We start from the raw sequence: 12,588 nt of genomic DNA on the forward strand, positions 1-12,588 counted from the left end.
AATATTATTATTCCTTATTTTTGGTAGACGACTTCCACTCAGAATACAGTATACTTCTCCAGCACACCATGAGTCTTGCGTTGTATTCTGCATCAGTTATTTCCGATTCTTTTAGATACCTATTCATCTATGTATTTGCATACCTAATGTTCAGTATTTTACACGTGAAAATATTCGGTCGCTGAATATCATTTTCTCGACTACTGCAACCATGCAGGGACGGCAGAAGGCTGGCTCTGTGCGCATACCAACTATTGTGGATGGCTGGTGCACCTTTAATTCATAAGGATTTAAATTATTTGGTTTTATGTTAAATTCTCACACACACACACACACACACACACACACACACATATATTGGAAGAGCTCTGTTTTTTGTGGGGGGGAGGTGAATTTTGCTCAAGACCATTTTCATGTATTGATTTTATTTTGTTTTTTTTATTGTGAGGAGTTGGTTATATAGTATTACTAATGCTTTTAGATCACTAGGCTAACGATCCTCACTTGTTTTTCAACTTTCGCGACAAGAGGAAGTACTCTTTGACCAAGTCATCTTAAAAAGTGTATATACCTTCCCTCTCACCCTTCCCCCCCTCCTCCCCCCCCCCCCAACTCCCCATGATCCTATCATGTAATTTATGAACAAGGGCAGAGCAAAAGTATTATAAAAGCCCGCGCTTACCGCTTCTCATCTTCTCTTCCAATCCCCTGGCACAGCAGCAGTCTGAAAAGGTAAACAAATGTCCGAGGACATCGATGACGTCAGCAGCTTGACGCTAGCGATGGTGGTTTGTGAGATTCGGTTTTCCGATCAGCTTTGCATTCAAAGAAGAAAGAAAAGAAATATATTTATAATCATGCTAGAATAAACTTTCCAGAGGCACTGGAATGCATCAGTTATCCTCCAGATAACGAATTTCTTCAGTGTGTACTCTCCTTCTTTCCTTCCTGGACGATATGTTTATATAAACATATATATATATATATATATATATATATATATATATATATATATATATATATATATATATATATATATATATATATATATGTATATATATATATATATATATATATATATATATATATATATATATATATATATATGTATATATATATATATATATATATATATATATATATATATATATATATATATGTATATATATAACGTCCGGGAAAATCAATGTTTATAATGGTGGCTTTGCGCCGAATCCGTAAGGCGGATTGGATTAACATGTTACACAAACGCCATGAGCAAGGACTGGTACTGCCTGCTGACGTCACGGCCTCGACCGTTATGCATGCTTGATATAGTGCAACTTTCTTTTAGGAATTAGACCCAAAGTGTATGTGTGCGTGTGTGTGTGTGTGCGTGGACTAACCTCGACATAGAATGTGGAGACTTTATTATTAAAGAGTTATTGAGGAAATGAATTTTTCAGTGGATCTATCAATATTACATTCCCCCCCTCACACTCGTTGCTTTGGACATGTTTGGTGCTTGCTGAGCGCACACACAGTGTATATTGGTCGCATGTCATACGTAACCTAAAAAAAAAAAAAATGCCCACTTGTATCAAGGCTTGACCAAGTCATTAAAGTTGTAGAATTCATTTTCTCGAGTGTGTACCCAACCTTTCACTGTTACTTAAGATGTTATACTGCATGAGCGATTTAGTTCCAACCCTGTATATGATCCAAGCCTTCAAGCAACATGTTCATACTTATGTATAATATATTCATAGATTTTCCTTTTTTTTTTTTTGATGTGATAGATGATTATAATTCCTGATATCTGATACTCTGGCGATGCAACCTGAAATGCTTTTGTTTGGGAGGATCCGGGCACGAAGCTAACGAAATTACCGGGTTTTTGAAAGGCTTCAAATTTGAAAGCCGATGAAAAAGAGGGAAGGAAGAGTTTTGATTTCTTGTCCCAAGCATTTGAAGAGAATATGGGAGAAATTGCCGCTTTAGTCCATCCAGAACAGAACTTAGCCTTCACTAAAATCGTAGCTCTTCAAAACCATTGTAAAGGCTTGACCATATATTCACTTTGTGCTTAACCACTCTTGTGTGTGTTGTGTACATTGCCCACCCCGTCTGAGCATTAATTCAGAAAGGCCGACTCATTGAGATGGCATATTCTCGCCTTCCCAACGAGACTAGAGTGGAATTTTCGTGGTGTCTTCCCTGTCTGGCGTCAATGTTCTCCTTCGGTGGCGCTCAAATCGGATGGTCTGGCCGCGTCAGGAGTTGCGCTCGCTGAAGGTTTGAGTCGTGGTGGGCATATATGATTCTGGTTAGGTTCTCACACCCGTCTCCCTGCGATCACTTGTTTACAGCGGTTAAGTATGATAATAATAATAATAATAATATATATATATATATATATATATATATATATATATATATATATATATATATATATATATATATATATATATCACCGGTACTCTTAAGATACTTTACTTTCACCAATGCTTGTTACGTTATACTGGGAGACAATGTAGCGATTGACGCTACAGAAAAAGATACAGGGTCTGCTAAGAGTATTTTAACACCTGTTTCAAGAGTATAGAATAAGAGGAAATGTTAGCGATAGTAGAAGACGGGCCAGACTATCCTCTCAACCTACAGTTGTGGGATTGCAATATACGTATTCACACATTTCTATACAGCTTCGGAATTTAATAAAGAATTTCGCTGTAACATAAATTGACTCATGGATTACAGATTGTACTCTTTTTTTTCCCCCGCCTTGTGTATGGGATTTTTGTTCGGTGCTAACACAGTGGCAGTAGTATCTGAAATCGGTTATTGCGAATCGTAGATATTCAGGCCAAAAGTAAATTTTTAATATTATGCTCGTGGGGGTAGAGAACTTCATTTTCTTTACGGTGGCTGAAACGGCAGGGGCAGCAGAATGCCATAACCATGGCTGTCTCACACGTTTCAGTATATATATATATATATATATATATATATATATATATATATATATATATATATATATATATATATATATATATACCAACCATAAGACAGCCCTGAGGGAAGGGCTAACTGTGGGCCGACTGCCCAACCTCAAGATTCGAAGCTTGGCGGGCCAATGCATGAATTCATAGTAGCATTAACCACTACACCACGGAAGCCCTTAGGTTAAATTACCATCCTCAACAGTAACATTATTGATTTAAATTTTCCTGTTAAAATAAATGGTATGTATATAAATGGGCATGTACATTAAGAGAGATAATGTATAATAACTTTATATCGTCTGATAAACACTGTTAACGTGTTCAGAATAAAGAGACAAGAAAGTGCTATTTCTCCCATTGATTAAAATGCAGATCAAATTCGTAACAATGGAAGTGTCTGGCATCCACCCAGACGTAGAGTGTTTTGAGGTAGCAGCGCCGCCAGCGGTGACGGTTGTAAACTAACTGTGTTTCTCCCCCCTGCCTCTTTCCCTCTCCTCCCTAGTGAATTCAAAAGGTATGAACCCATTCACCATTACTGTAAACTAAGGCGCCGGTGTCACGATTAACCGAGGCTCCTGTGTTAACCTGGACTGTGCGTAACCTTTCATGGCTTTTTGATTAGCCGGTCTTTTTTTTTTTTTTTACCCTTAACTCCAGTTAACTAACATTTTGGCTAACTAACTCCAGCTGACTTAGATTTTGGTTAACTACATAGTTCCGGTTCATTATGGTTTTGGATATCCTTACATCAGATAACTCTGGGTAATTTTTTTTTTGTGTGTGTGGAGGGGGGGATATCTTGGCCTAGTTTACCCACGATTTGGGGACAAACTTTTACTTTTCCCAAAGAAGGAACAGAGAAGGGGGTCAAGTGAGGATTTATTTTTTCCCTCTTAAAGCTCAGTCCTCTGTTCTTGACGCTACCTCGCTTACGCGGGAAATGGCGAATATCATCTAGGCATACCAAAAAATTATATATATATCTTAGGGTTAAGCGTGATTTTTTGATGAATTCTACATCCTAGCGGAGGGTAATTTTGATTTTTTTTATGTACGATTGTTTAATGGCTTCATTTACCTGATTATGGATATCCTAATCCGAGTTAACTTATCTTTGGTATCGCTGTCCAGGATATATATATATATATATATATATATATATATATATATATATATATATATATATATGATCTTGATTTGGTTAACTTTTATAATTACCCCTAAATAACCCATTAACAGCCATATTAGATATTTTAGTTCCTCTTAACTGTGACCTTAAATATACTAATTAACCACATTTAGATATCGTAGTCTTTAACTCTGAATTTAAATATATCCACCTAAGTTAACCCGATATCATACCACAGTTAAACAAAAATGAGATTATTTACCTCGGTTAATCGTGTTATCAGTGTCGCGTACTTAAGATATTTTACTTTTTAATGTTGCATTAATTCGTTATTTATCAATAGGTTATTATTATTATTATTATTATTATTATTACTTTATTGTTTGATTAATATTCTTTAATGATTTTTATTAAATGTCTTTAAGTTAAGAGTAGTTAAAGTGGAAATATGGAATATAGTCGAAAGGAAGTATGGCGCGCGGAGTCCGGGTTACCTATCGATTATGCGCTGTTCTGGCTATCGGCGATTCTGGGAAGCCTCGCCGCTCCTCTGTTGTTCCCCCCCTCTCCTTCATAAGAAGCGGCCTGAAGCCCAGCAGCACGTCATTGGGTAATGGGTTTCCTTAGCGGGGCAGTTAAGAAGGCGTGGAGGCGGATTTCGTAGTATCTTCAGGAAACTTCTATTCTGGGAATAACACTTCCTCTTCTCTCCCACACACCCCCCCACTCGCCCGCCTCCAGGATGTGCGGTGATGGTGTTTACATAGAGACGAATGATTATAACCCTCTTTTTTTTTTTAGATATAATCTCACGGGTGATTTTAAGGAGAGATAGTTATTTTCGTCAGATTTAACAAGTCGTGTGGATAATTTTAAGTAGAAATAGTTATTTTCGTCATATTTAACCAGTGTAAAGAGACTCGATAGAGTTGATACATGTCAGCGGTGTTGAATAAGGCATCGTATACTTTGGAATGCGCTGAAACTCTGCAATAAAAGTAATGGAATATCAGTAACTTGTGAGACCAAAAGTACGTTTTTCTTTTTTTTTTTATACATTTTCATGAGAGAAATAACTTCACGTTTTCGAGGAAGGACAACAATCGTGTCATAAAGACGTATTGGCAATTCCAGCTTGTTTTGAAACCCCGGGCCGTTAACACTGACTTAGTAAACGCACGTAATGCATTTTTACGCTCGAGGGGCTTTTTTTTTTTTCTAAACGCTAAAACCCGTCCTTGATAGAGAATTTTAACTGTACAGTTTGACGTTATTACTCCCGGGCACCGGTCATCTGAGACAGCCTTTAAAAAGAGAAGAGGAGTTCTTCGGTGGCGCGTTATTATCGGGGGTTTAAAGGTTCGAGTAGAAGAGACGCACGGGTTCGCCGTATTCCCAAGATAAAGGTTACCAAAAGGCACGAGCCAGTCCATCAAATGACGCGGGGGGGAGGGTAGAAGGTTCCTACCTTTCATCTTGAACACAACGGGGGCCGCTCTCATTCGCCCGGCTTTATGGAAGCCTCGTGTTTACTGATGCAGAGGAAAACCTCGCAGTCAATAACAGTTGCCGCCTCTCTCTCTCTCTCTCTCTCTCTCTCTCTCTCTCTCTCTCTCTCTCTCTCTCTCTCTCTCTCTCTCTCCAAACGTCCAGATAAAAGGGAACGGTGCAACATAATCTGAGGCATGAGAAACAAAGGATCCATCCATCCCTTGATGAAAACAGATGTTTCTCTCTCTCTCTCTCTCTCTCTCTCTCTCTCTCTCTCTCTCTCTCTCTCTCTCTCTCTCTCTCTCTCATTTCGAGACGCGCCATGTAAAATTCCATCCATCATTTCTCTACGCTGCAGTACACAATTAACTCTTTAACTCACTTGAACTGACGGTTATATAAGTGGCCATATTGTCAGTTCCACGCGTGAATAGCATGTCATTGTTCCTCGCCATTTTCAGCAGGCTAGATTGTTTCTCTGTGGGGCCCACTTGGCCCCCGGGAGGTGTGTCTTGTGTCTCAGAAGGGAAGTTCGTTAATTCAGGTGGCTGGCTGGGATGGGTGGAGGTGTGTGTGTGTGTGTGTGGCGGGGCAGATGTGGGAACGTGAGGGTGTGCGGAGAAAGAGGAAGGTGGCCGGTATGATGACCCTCCTAGTGTTGACGTAATCGAACCATGAAAAAAAACTCGCGAGGCAAACAAAATGTATTCGAGAACCCATGGAATATAAAAGCCTGCGACCTTAGTATCTATACATGTTCATATGAAAATGATAATTTCTTGGATAATGACACAATTACATCGTATGAATTTCTTAGAAATGTGATGCACGTACAGTAGAAGCAATTGCAGACGAGTGTACTAGGATTTGAAACCCATGATTATATTATTGCTTAATGATTTAAAGGTTTGGTTTGTCTTTTTTTTTCTGTTGAGAAAAATATTTTGGTAAGGGTAAAAATCATTGTATACGTGCTGTTGGGAAATTAATCTTGACGTATTGGCCGCTTTCAGACACGCTTGCCGGAGTGTTTTAACTTTTTCTTTCCATTTTCCTTATTTTTGTTCGTGAACATTGATTTAGTACTGTAAAAATAAGCCTCTAGTTATAAGTCTGTAGCATTACTGTGAGTCATATCAGTGTAGCATTACTGTGAATCATATCAGTGTAGCATTACTGTGAGTCATACAAGTCTGTAGCATTACTGTGAGTCAAGAGTTGATATTCAGTTTTAATTTTAGAAGAAGAATGGGGCAGGTTTCCAACAGACATGTTTCCTGGCCGGCCTATAACCTTGACTGGACAGAATCGGACATTAATTAAGATTCTTTGGGCGAGGGCTATGTGATGTTGCCTTTTATGTTCGGTGACACCATCAAAAAAGATCCATTTTGTCGTGCTTTCATGTATATTAAAAATTGGAGGTGATGTAATCTGGTGCAAACAATGAGTGGAGGTCAAGCGAAGCAAATATTTGGTTCCAAGCTAGAGGGAAATATGAAGGTTGAAGCGGACGCCGGGGAGAGAGACAAGTTGACCCCCGGGTCCTTGTTTAGGGGATGGACGTAAGGCGATGGTCGAAGGTTGAAAGGAGGAGAGCAGTTGACGGACGGGAGTTGTTAGAGTTGCGATCAGTATATTCAGGCCATGTGAAGGTTTGATGTGCCAGGCCCAGCGTAGGTGCATTGGGCCCGTCGGTGAGAGCTAGGACATACGTAGACGACCTTGGGGAATCTTAAGCCGAGTTATAAGCTGTTGGCTGTGTAGTCCCACCACAGCTGTGGTGCTTTACCCTAGCCTGTGTTGGTACTCGTATACCAGCCAGAGGAAGGATGAACAGGTGGGTGCGCGCTGTGCGCCGTCTGCTCGCGCCGGGGATCGAACCTCGGGCAGTGGATTGGAAGTTAACAAAGCTAAACCATTCCCCCACCGAATCGTTATAGCTTGCGAGCTGTGGAAGTTGGCGGAGGTGGTATTTGACCCTGGCGTACCTAGGTGTAGCGCGTCGGGTAAGAGGGCGCGGGGCCTGTTGGGTTGTGTGGTAGGAGTCGTGTTCTTTAGATATTGAAGGAAGATCGTTATTAGCGTAAAAGGACTGGAAGTGGTTCTTCCCAGTGACCCGCCAGGGGTGAACCGAACTTAAATCTCCCCTCACCCCCATCACACAAGCTGCCCAGTGAAGGATTACGTAAGTCCCTCCCACTCTATCCGAACGCCCCCAGTTTTCTAATCAAGAGGTAAAGCCTCCTGCAGGTGGGCCGGCTGGCTCATTAAATACACCTGCTTTTAATTACGGTTTGTGGACTCACATAGACCAGACAAGACCTGTACGAGGTAAGGTGATGTTTGACCGTGAGACAGCCACCAGCCCAGGAATATGGTCAGAAAGGGAACCTGCCATTTTCATATTTTCCCTAACCTCCATAATTGTTCTCCATCCTGTAGATGTAAAAGAATCTTAACACACAATCAGAATGTTTACTTAAAAGTGTTCAGTGTCGACGTCAGTGTACATTTAAACATCTATCTGGTGTAAATCATTATAAACGTTGCAGTTATTTTAAAAAAAAAAAAGGGGGGGGGTCTTGTACTGTATTTAACAGAGCATGCACTGTAGGTGTTAGTTGGAGATTGTTCAGCACCTCGTCCTCCACCGTCCTCACCACACTAACTCCACCATCATCACCAACAGTTCCCTCACCGACACGACTATAGCCATCACCACCATTACCATCTCCATCATCGCCACCGTCAACGTCACACCTCACCTCTGTAACAAACACCATCACTGCTCACATCTTCTCCAACACCACCAACACTGGTCCTCTCCACCGCCATCATCACCAACGCCACTGGCCCTCTCCTCCACCACCACCATCATCATCACCACCCACACCACACCATGTACCACTGTACTAACCTGAACTCTGGCACATGTTCCCTCCTTCTAGTCTGTGGTCGTCCAACGGCAACTCCAAGCCTCTAAACAGGTAACATCTTCCTCTACATCATCCTAGAACCACTTATTATATAGATGCCAGTCCTAGAACCTAGGGATAGACACTGCTAGATACAAGAACCTCGCATGATTGTCTCTTGTTTTCAGTCACTAGAGAGTAAGAGAGAGAGGGAGAGATAGAGAGAGAGAGAGGAATGGTAGACCCACCCGCGCATGGTGTCATGTTTGGTGTCATGGTTATACGTGTTGGCGAGGTACAAGTTGGCCCGGACTGGACGCCAACTTGTGTTGTTGTGTCGACAGCCGCCGGAGGAGGAGGAGGAGGGAGAGGGAGGGACATCGGGCGAATTATGTTGCATGAGTGTTATTGTGCACACGTCAGTCGGGGTGGTGCATGAATTATGTCACACCCTCCTCTCCTGCTCCACCTTGACTCTTTACATATGTAAGGCATGGGTGTATATATGTATATATGATTATAAGCTGTTAAGAGCATATAAGGAATATACTTTGTGCATGTCAGCATGTTTCTTGTTTCTCGTGAACATCAAGCATGGGGAACAGTGAACCATTTGTCTAATATTAACTGGGGAGTTTGTGCTGTACGGGGTATACTCGGCCACGTATGTCAGGATGGGTATACTGTCTCTGTGATATAGTTCAGCAACTTGTGGGCATATTGATCTTATACTCCGTATGTTTTAGGGTGATTCGTTTCTCGTCTCTCTCTTGTTGGAATATTTGTTGATGATTTTTCAACTGTTGGTTCTGGTGTCATTGGTTCACACATCAACAGTCTCTTCCTTGTTGTGAGCATACGACACGACACGCTGAGAGCCTCCCTCCGTGTTGTGAGGTCGTGGCATAACTTGCGCGAGTCTGGGTCTGTCGGACTGTAAGGTGTGTGTTGGGGGGGTGGGTGATGTATACCCCTTCAGAGATGCCGCACGTCTGCGACCAGCAGCTGAGCCCAGAACACTTTCGTCTCGTTGTGTTGTGCTGGCTGACCATCATGGCCTCCTCCCGACGTCAGTGACGTACTGTGACGTCGTGACACGGTGTGCGGTGTATGGGAGGGGAGTTACCCTTTCTGGTAGGATGGCAAGGGAGGGGAAGCCAGTAGCAACCCGGCCGTAACTCACAAGTGTCACACTCGCTCTCCGGGGAAAGTTTCTGGAAGGACTCATCCCTCAGGTTTATGTAGTAGGTGGGGGAAAGGGCGGGGTTGGAGGCTGCCTGGGCATTCCAAATGTGAGCCGTTGGATGGATAGATAGATAGGCAGATGGATAGGTGACGGCGACGGTCGGATAGATAGATAAGTAGGTAGATGGGTAGGTGGTAGTGTCAGTATCCCCAGCGTGTTCACAATGTCACTTATTCAAGCATTCGAGTCTAATGTTAGGTCCAGGGTGTGTGTGTGTGTGTGTGTGTGTGTGTGTGTCGGTGTAAATGTCCCTCTGGCCGGGGTAAGATTCCTGGTATCGTAATGGATGGTCAGCTGGTGGTACTCATAGTCAGCTGGTGGCACTCTATAGTCAGCTGGTGGTCAGCTGGTGGTACTCATGTTCAGCTGGTGGCACTCATCATCAGCTGGTGGTACTGATGGTCAGCTTGTGGCACTCATGTTCAGCTGGTGGCACTCTATAGTCAGCTGGTGGTCACCTGGTGGTACTCATGTTCAGCTGGTGGCACTCATCATCAGCTGGTGGTACTGATGGTCAGCTGGTGGTACTCATGTTCAGCTGGTGGCACTCATCATCAGCTGGTGGTACTGATGGTCAGCTGGTGGTACTCATGTTCAGCTGGTGGCACTCATCATCAGCTGGTGGTACTGATGGTCAGCTGGTGGTACTCATGTTCAGCTGGTGGCACTCATCATCAGCTGGTGGTACTGATGGTCAGCTGGTGGTACTCATGTTCAGCTGGTGGCACTCGTCATCAGCTGGTGGTACTGATGGTCAGCTTGTGGCACTCATGTTCAGCTGGTGGCACTCATCATCAGCTGGTGGTACTGATGGTCAGCTGGTGGCACTCATGTTCAGCTGGTGGCACTCATCATCAGCTAGTGGTCAGCTGGTGGCACTCATGTTCAGCTGGTGGCACTCTATAGTCAGCTGGTGGTATGACGGACACCTTTCCATGGTAGTCCGCAAGCGAGTGTATCCTGCATCGTGTGTTGGAATATCCTGACAGCGCTGCTCATGTCAGTACTCACGTCAATTGAGTGCCCATGCCTTGCGAGTGCTCATGTATACTGTATGATCCCGTGAATATCCCCTGCCTGGCCACGTGTCATGTGTGCTCAGGTATATGTATGTATATATGGTTTTGTTGATGGTTAAATCCATTTGTGTACTTGCATATGCACGCTCGCTCGATGTACTGTGCCTTTAATATGGTTCTCATGTCATTTGTTCAGGCTTTGCATGTGTTTCATATATGCTAGGCATGCGTTTATCATACGTTCTGATATATATATATACTTTGTTATGCCTGCCTGATTTCCATTTGTTTATTACATGCACATTTGCCTGCTGTGTCCTCGTGTGGTTATGGTGGTGTGCACGCTGGTCCCAGGTGACCAACACCAACCTGTACTGATCTGCCAGGGTTCCACCGGCCTCCTCCGTACAGCTGCCTGTGTCGGTGTCATGTGCTGTTCTTGGCCTCGCGTGTCATAATCAGTGGTTTAACTTTAAGGTGGAAGCGGCGGGTGGGGTGTGAGCGGAGGATTCCTGCGTCTGGCAGCGCGGGCTGACCGGACGATGCGCCTACCCTGCCCACATGTGGCGCCACGACTTCGTACCGCAGTTTTCCTTCTTGTCCACACACACTTTTTTTTTTTTCAGTGTAGAATGGTAGTTACAGAAGAGATTAATTCTCTCACGTCTGAATTTTTGTTTTGTATTTGATCTCACCATTCTTCGTAACTACAAGAAGGATAGGTTTTAACAGTGCTTTTTTTTTTCCAGAGTACTTCAGATTTGGGATGAAAAGCCCTTCCAGCAGATGGCACTTTCCGTGTGGCTGTAGATCAGTTTATGCATCGGGTTTTATCTCGTATATCTTCCGTGGCTGGTGGTAAAAGTCTCTCCAGCATACAGGGGGAGTGTGTGGGGTGGTGGCCGGCCCTCAGCCAGGTCTGTCGTGGAGGCGAACTCTACAGGGAAGGTCGGGTTGTTGCATGCCCTGGGAATGCATGTGAAAATTTTGGGTGTGCCGGGAGAACATTTCCCGCTTTCTGTGAAGGCCTTCCTGTGGTGGTTGAGTCTAGTGGGGTGTCCTCTTAGCAGTAGGGGACCTACGATGGGAGGGTATAGAAAGGCCGGCCCTGCCAACGTATTCCCACGGAAATAGAGAAACGTATTGACAAGGTAAAGATTATTTTACGATTGTGTGAAGGTAAGGGAGAAGGTGAAATGAATGTTTTATGGGTACTAGACCTCGAAATTTTCACCCGCAAACCGTTTTCTTAAATTTACTTGTCTACGTCCAATGATACGTTTTCTATGCGGTTGCAGACGTGTGTGATAAGTTACTTTGTATGTATCGGTTGTTGGTTGGCACAAGATATTTCATTCGTTTTGGGTCTAATCCGAGACAGAGCCCAGCCCAGCTCGTACCTCTTCATTACAAGTGTAAGTAGAACCGGCGGACGCTATAGTGTCACTCCTCGTAGTATTGGGAGAGAAATCCCCCCTTGAATCCCTCCAGGAACATGTGCAGTAATACAAGTAAAGACATACCAGACCCAGGATAGTAAGTAAGGGGTATAGAGCCATTATGCTGATGACGACGGCGAACTGCTTTTCCCCTTTGGGAAACCCAGAGACGTTAACACACACACACACACACACACACACACACGGGGCATTGTTCCAGGCCCGTCAAGCTGTTCGGGAAATTATTGCAGGGCGGCGTCTGACGGGGGGGCAGAATAAACGCATCACCCACCTGGTTGAGGCGACGGTGTTGCCATAAATACCCTTTACACACACACACACCTTTGCCCTCTGGCGCT

General features: G+C 43.4%; 1 protein-coding gene across 6 annotated transcripts in view; it reads left to right on the forward strand.

Moving 5' to 3' along the window:
- The window catches only part of LOC139747840 (acetylcholine receptor subunit alpha-like), a 331,403-nt gene that overhangs the window by 303,636 nt on the left and 15,179 nt on the right, over positions 1-12,588 (forward strand). For 3 of the 6 annotated variants that reach the window (XM_071660369.1, XM_071660367.1, XM_071660364.1), the window contains exon 9: positions 8,559-8,597. The exons of 2 other annotated variants lie outside the window; for them this stretch is intronic. In XM_071660369.1, the coding sequence (XP_071516470.1) occupies positions 8,559-8,597 (39 nt within the window). Of the gene's footprint in view, positions 1-720; positions 733-8,558; positions 8,598-12,588 lie in introns of all 6 variants that reach the window. One more of the 6 variants, XM_071660365.1, reaches the window with a different exon arrangement.

Source organism: Panulirus ornatus, chromosome 5 (assembly GCF_036320965.1).
Source record: "Panulirus ornatus isolate Po-2019 chromosome 5, ASM3632096v1, whole genome shotgun sequence".
Lineage (NCBI taxonomy): Eukaryota > Metazoa > Arthropoda > Malacostraca > Decapoda > Palinuridae > Panulirus > Panulirus ornatus.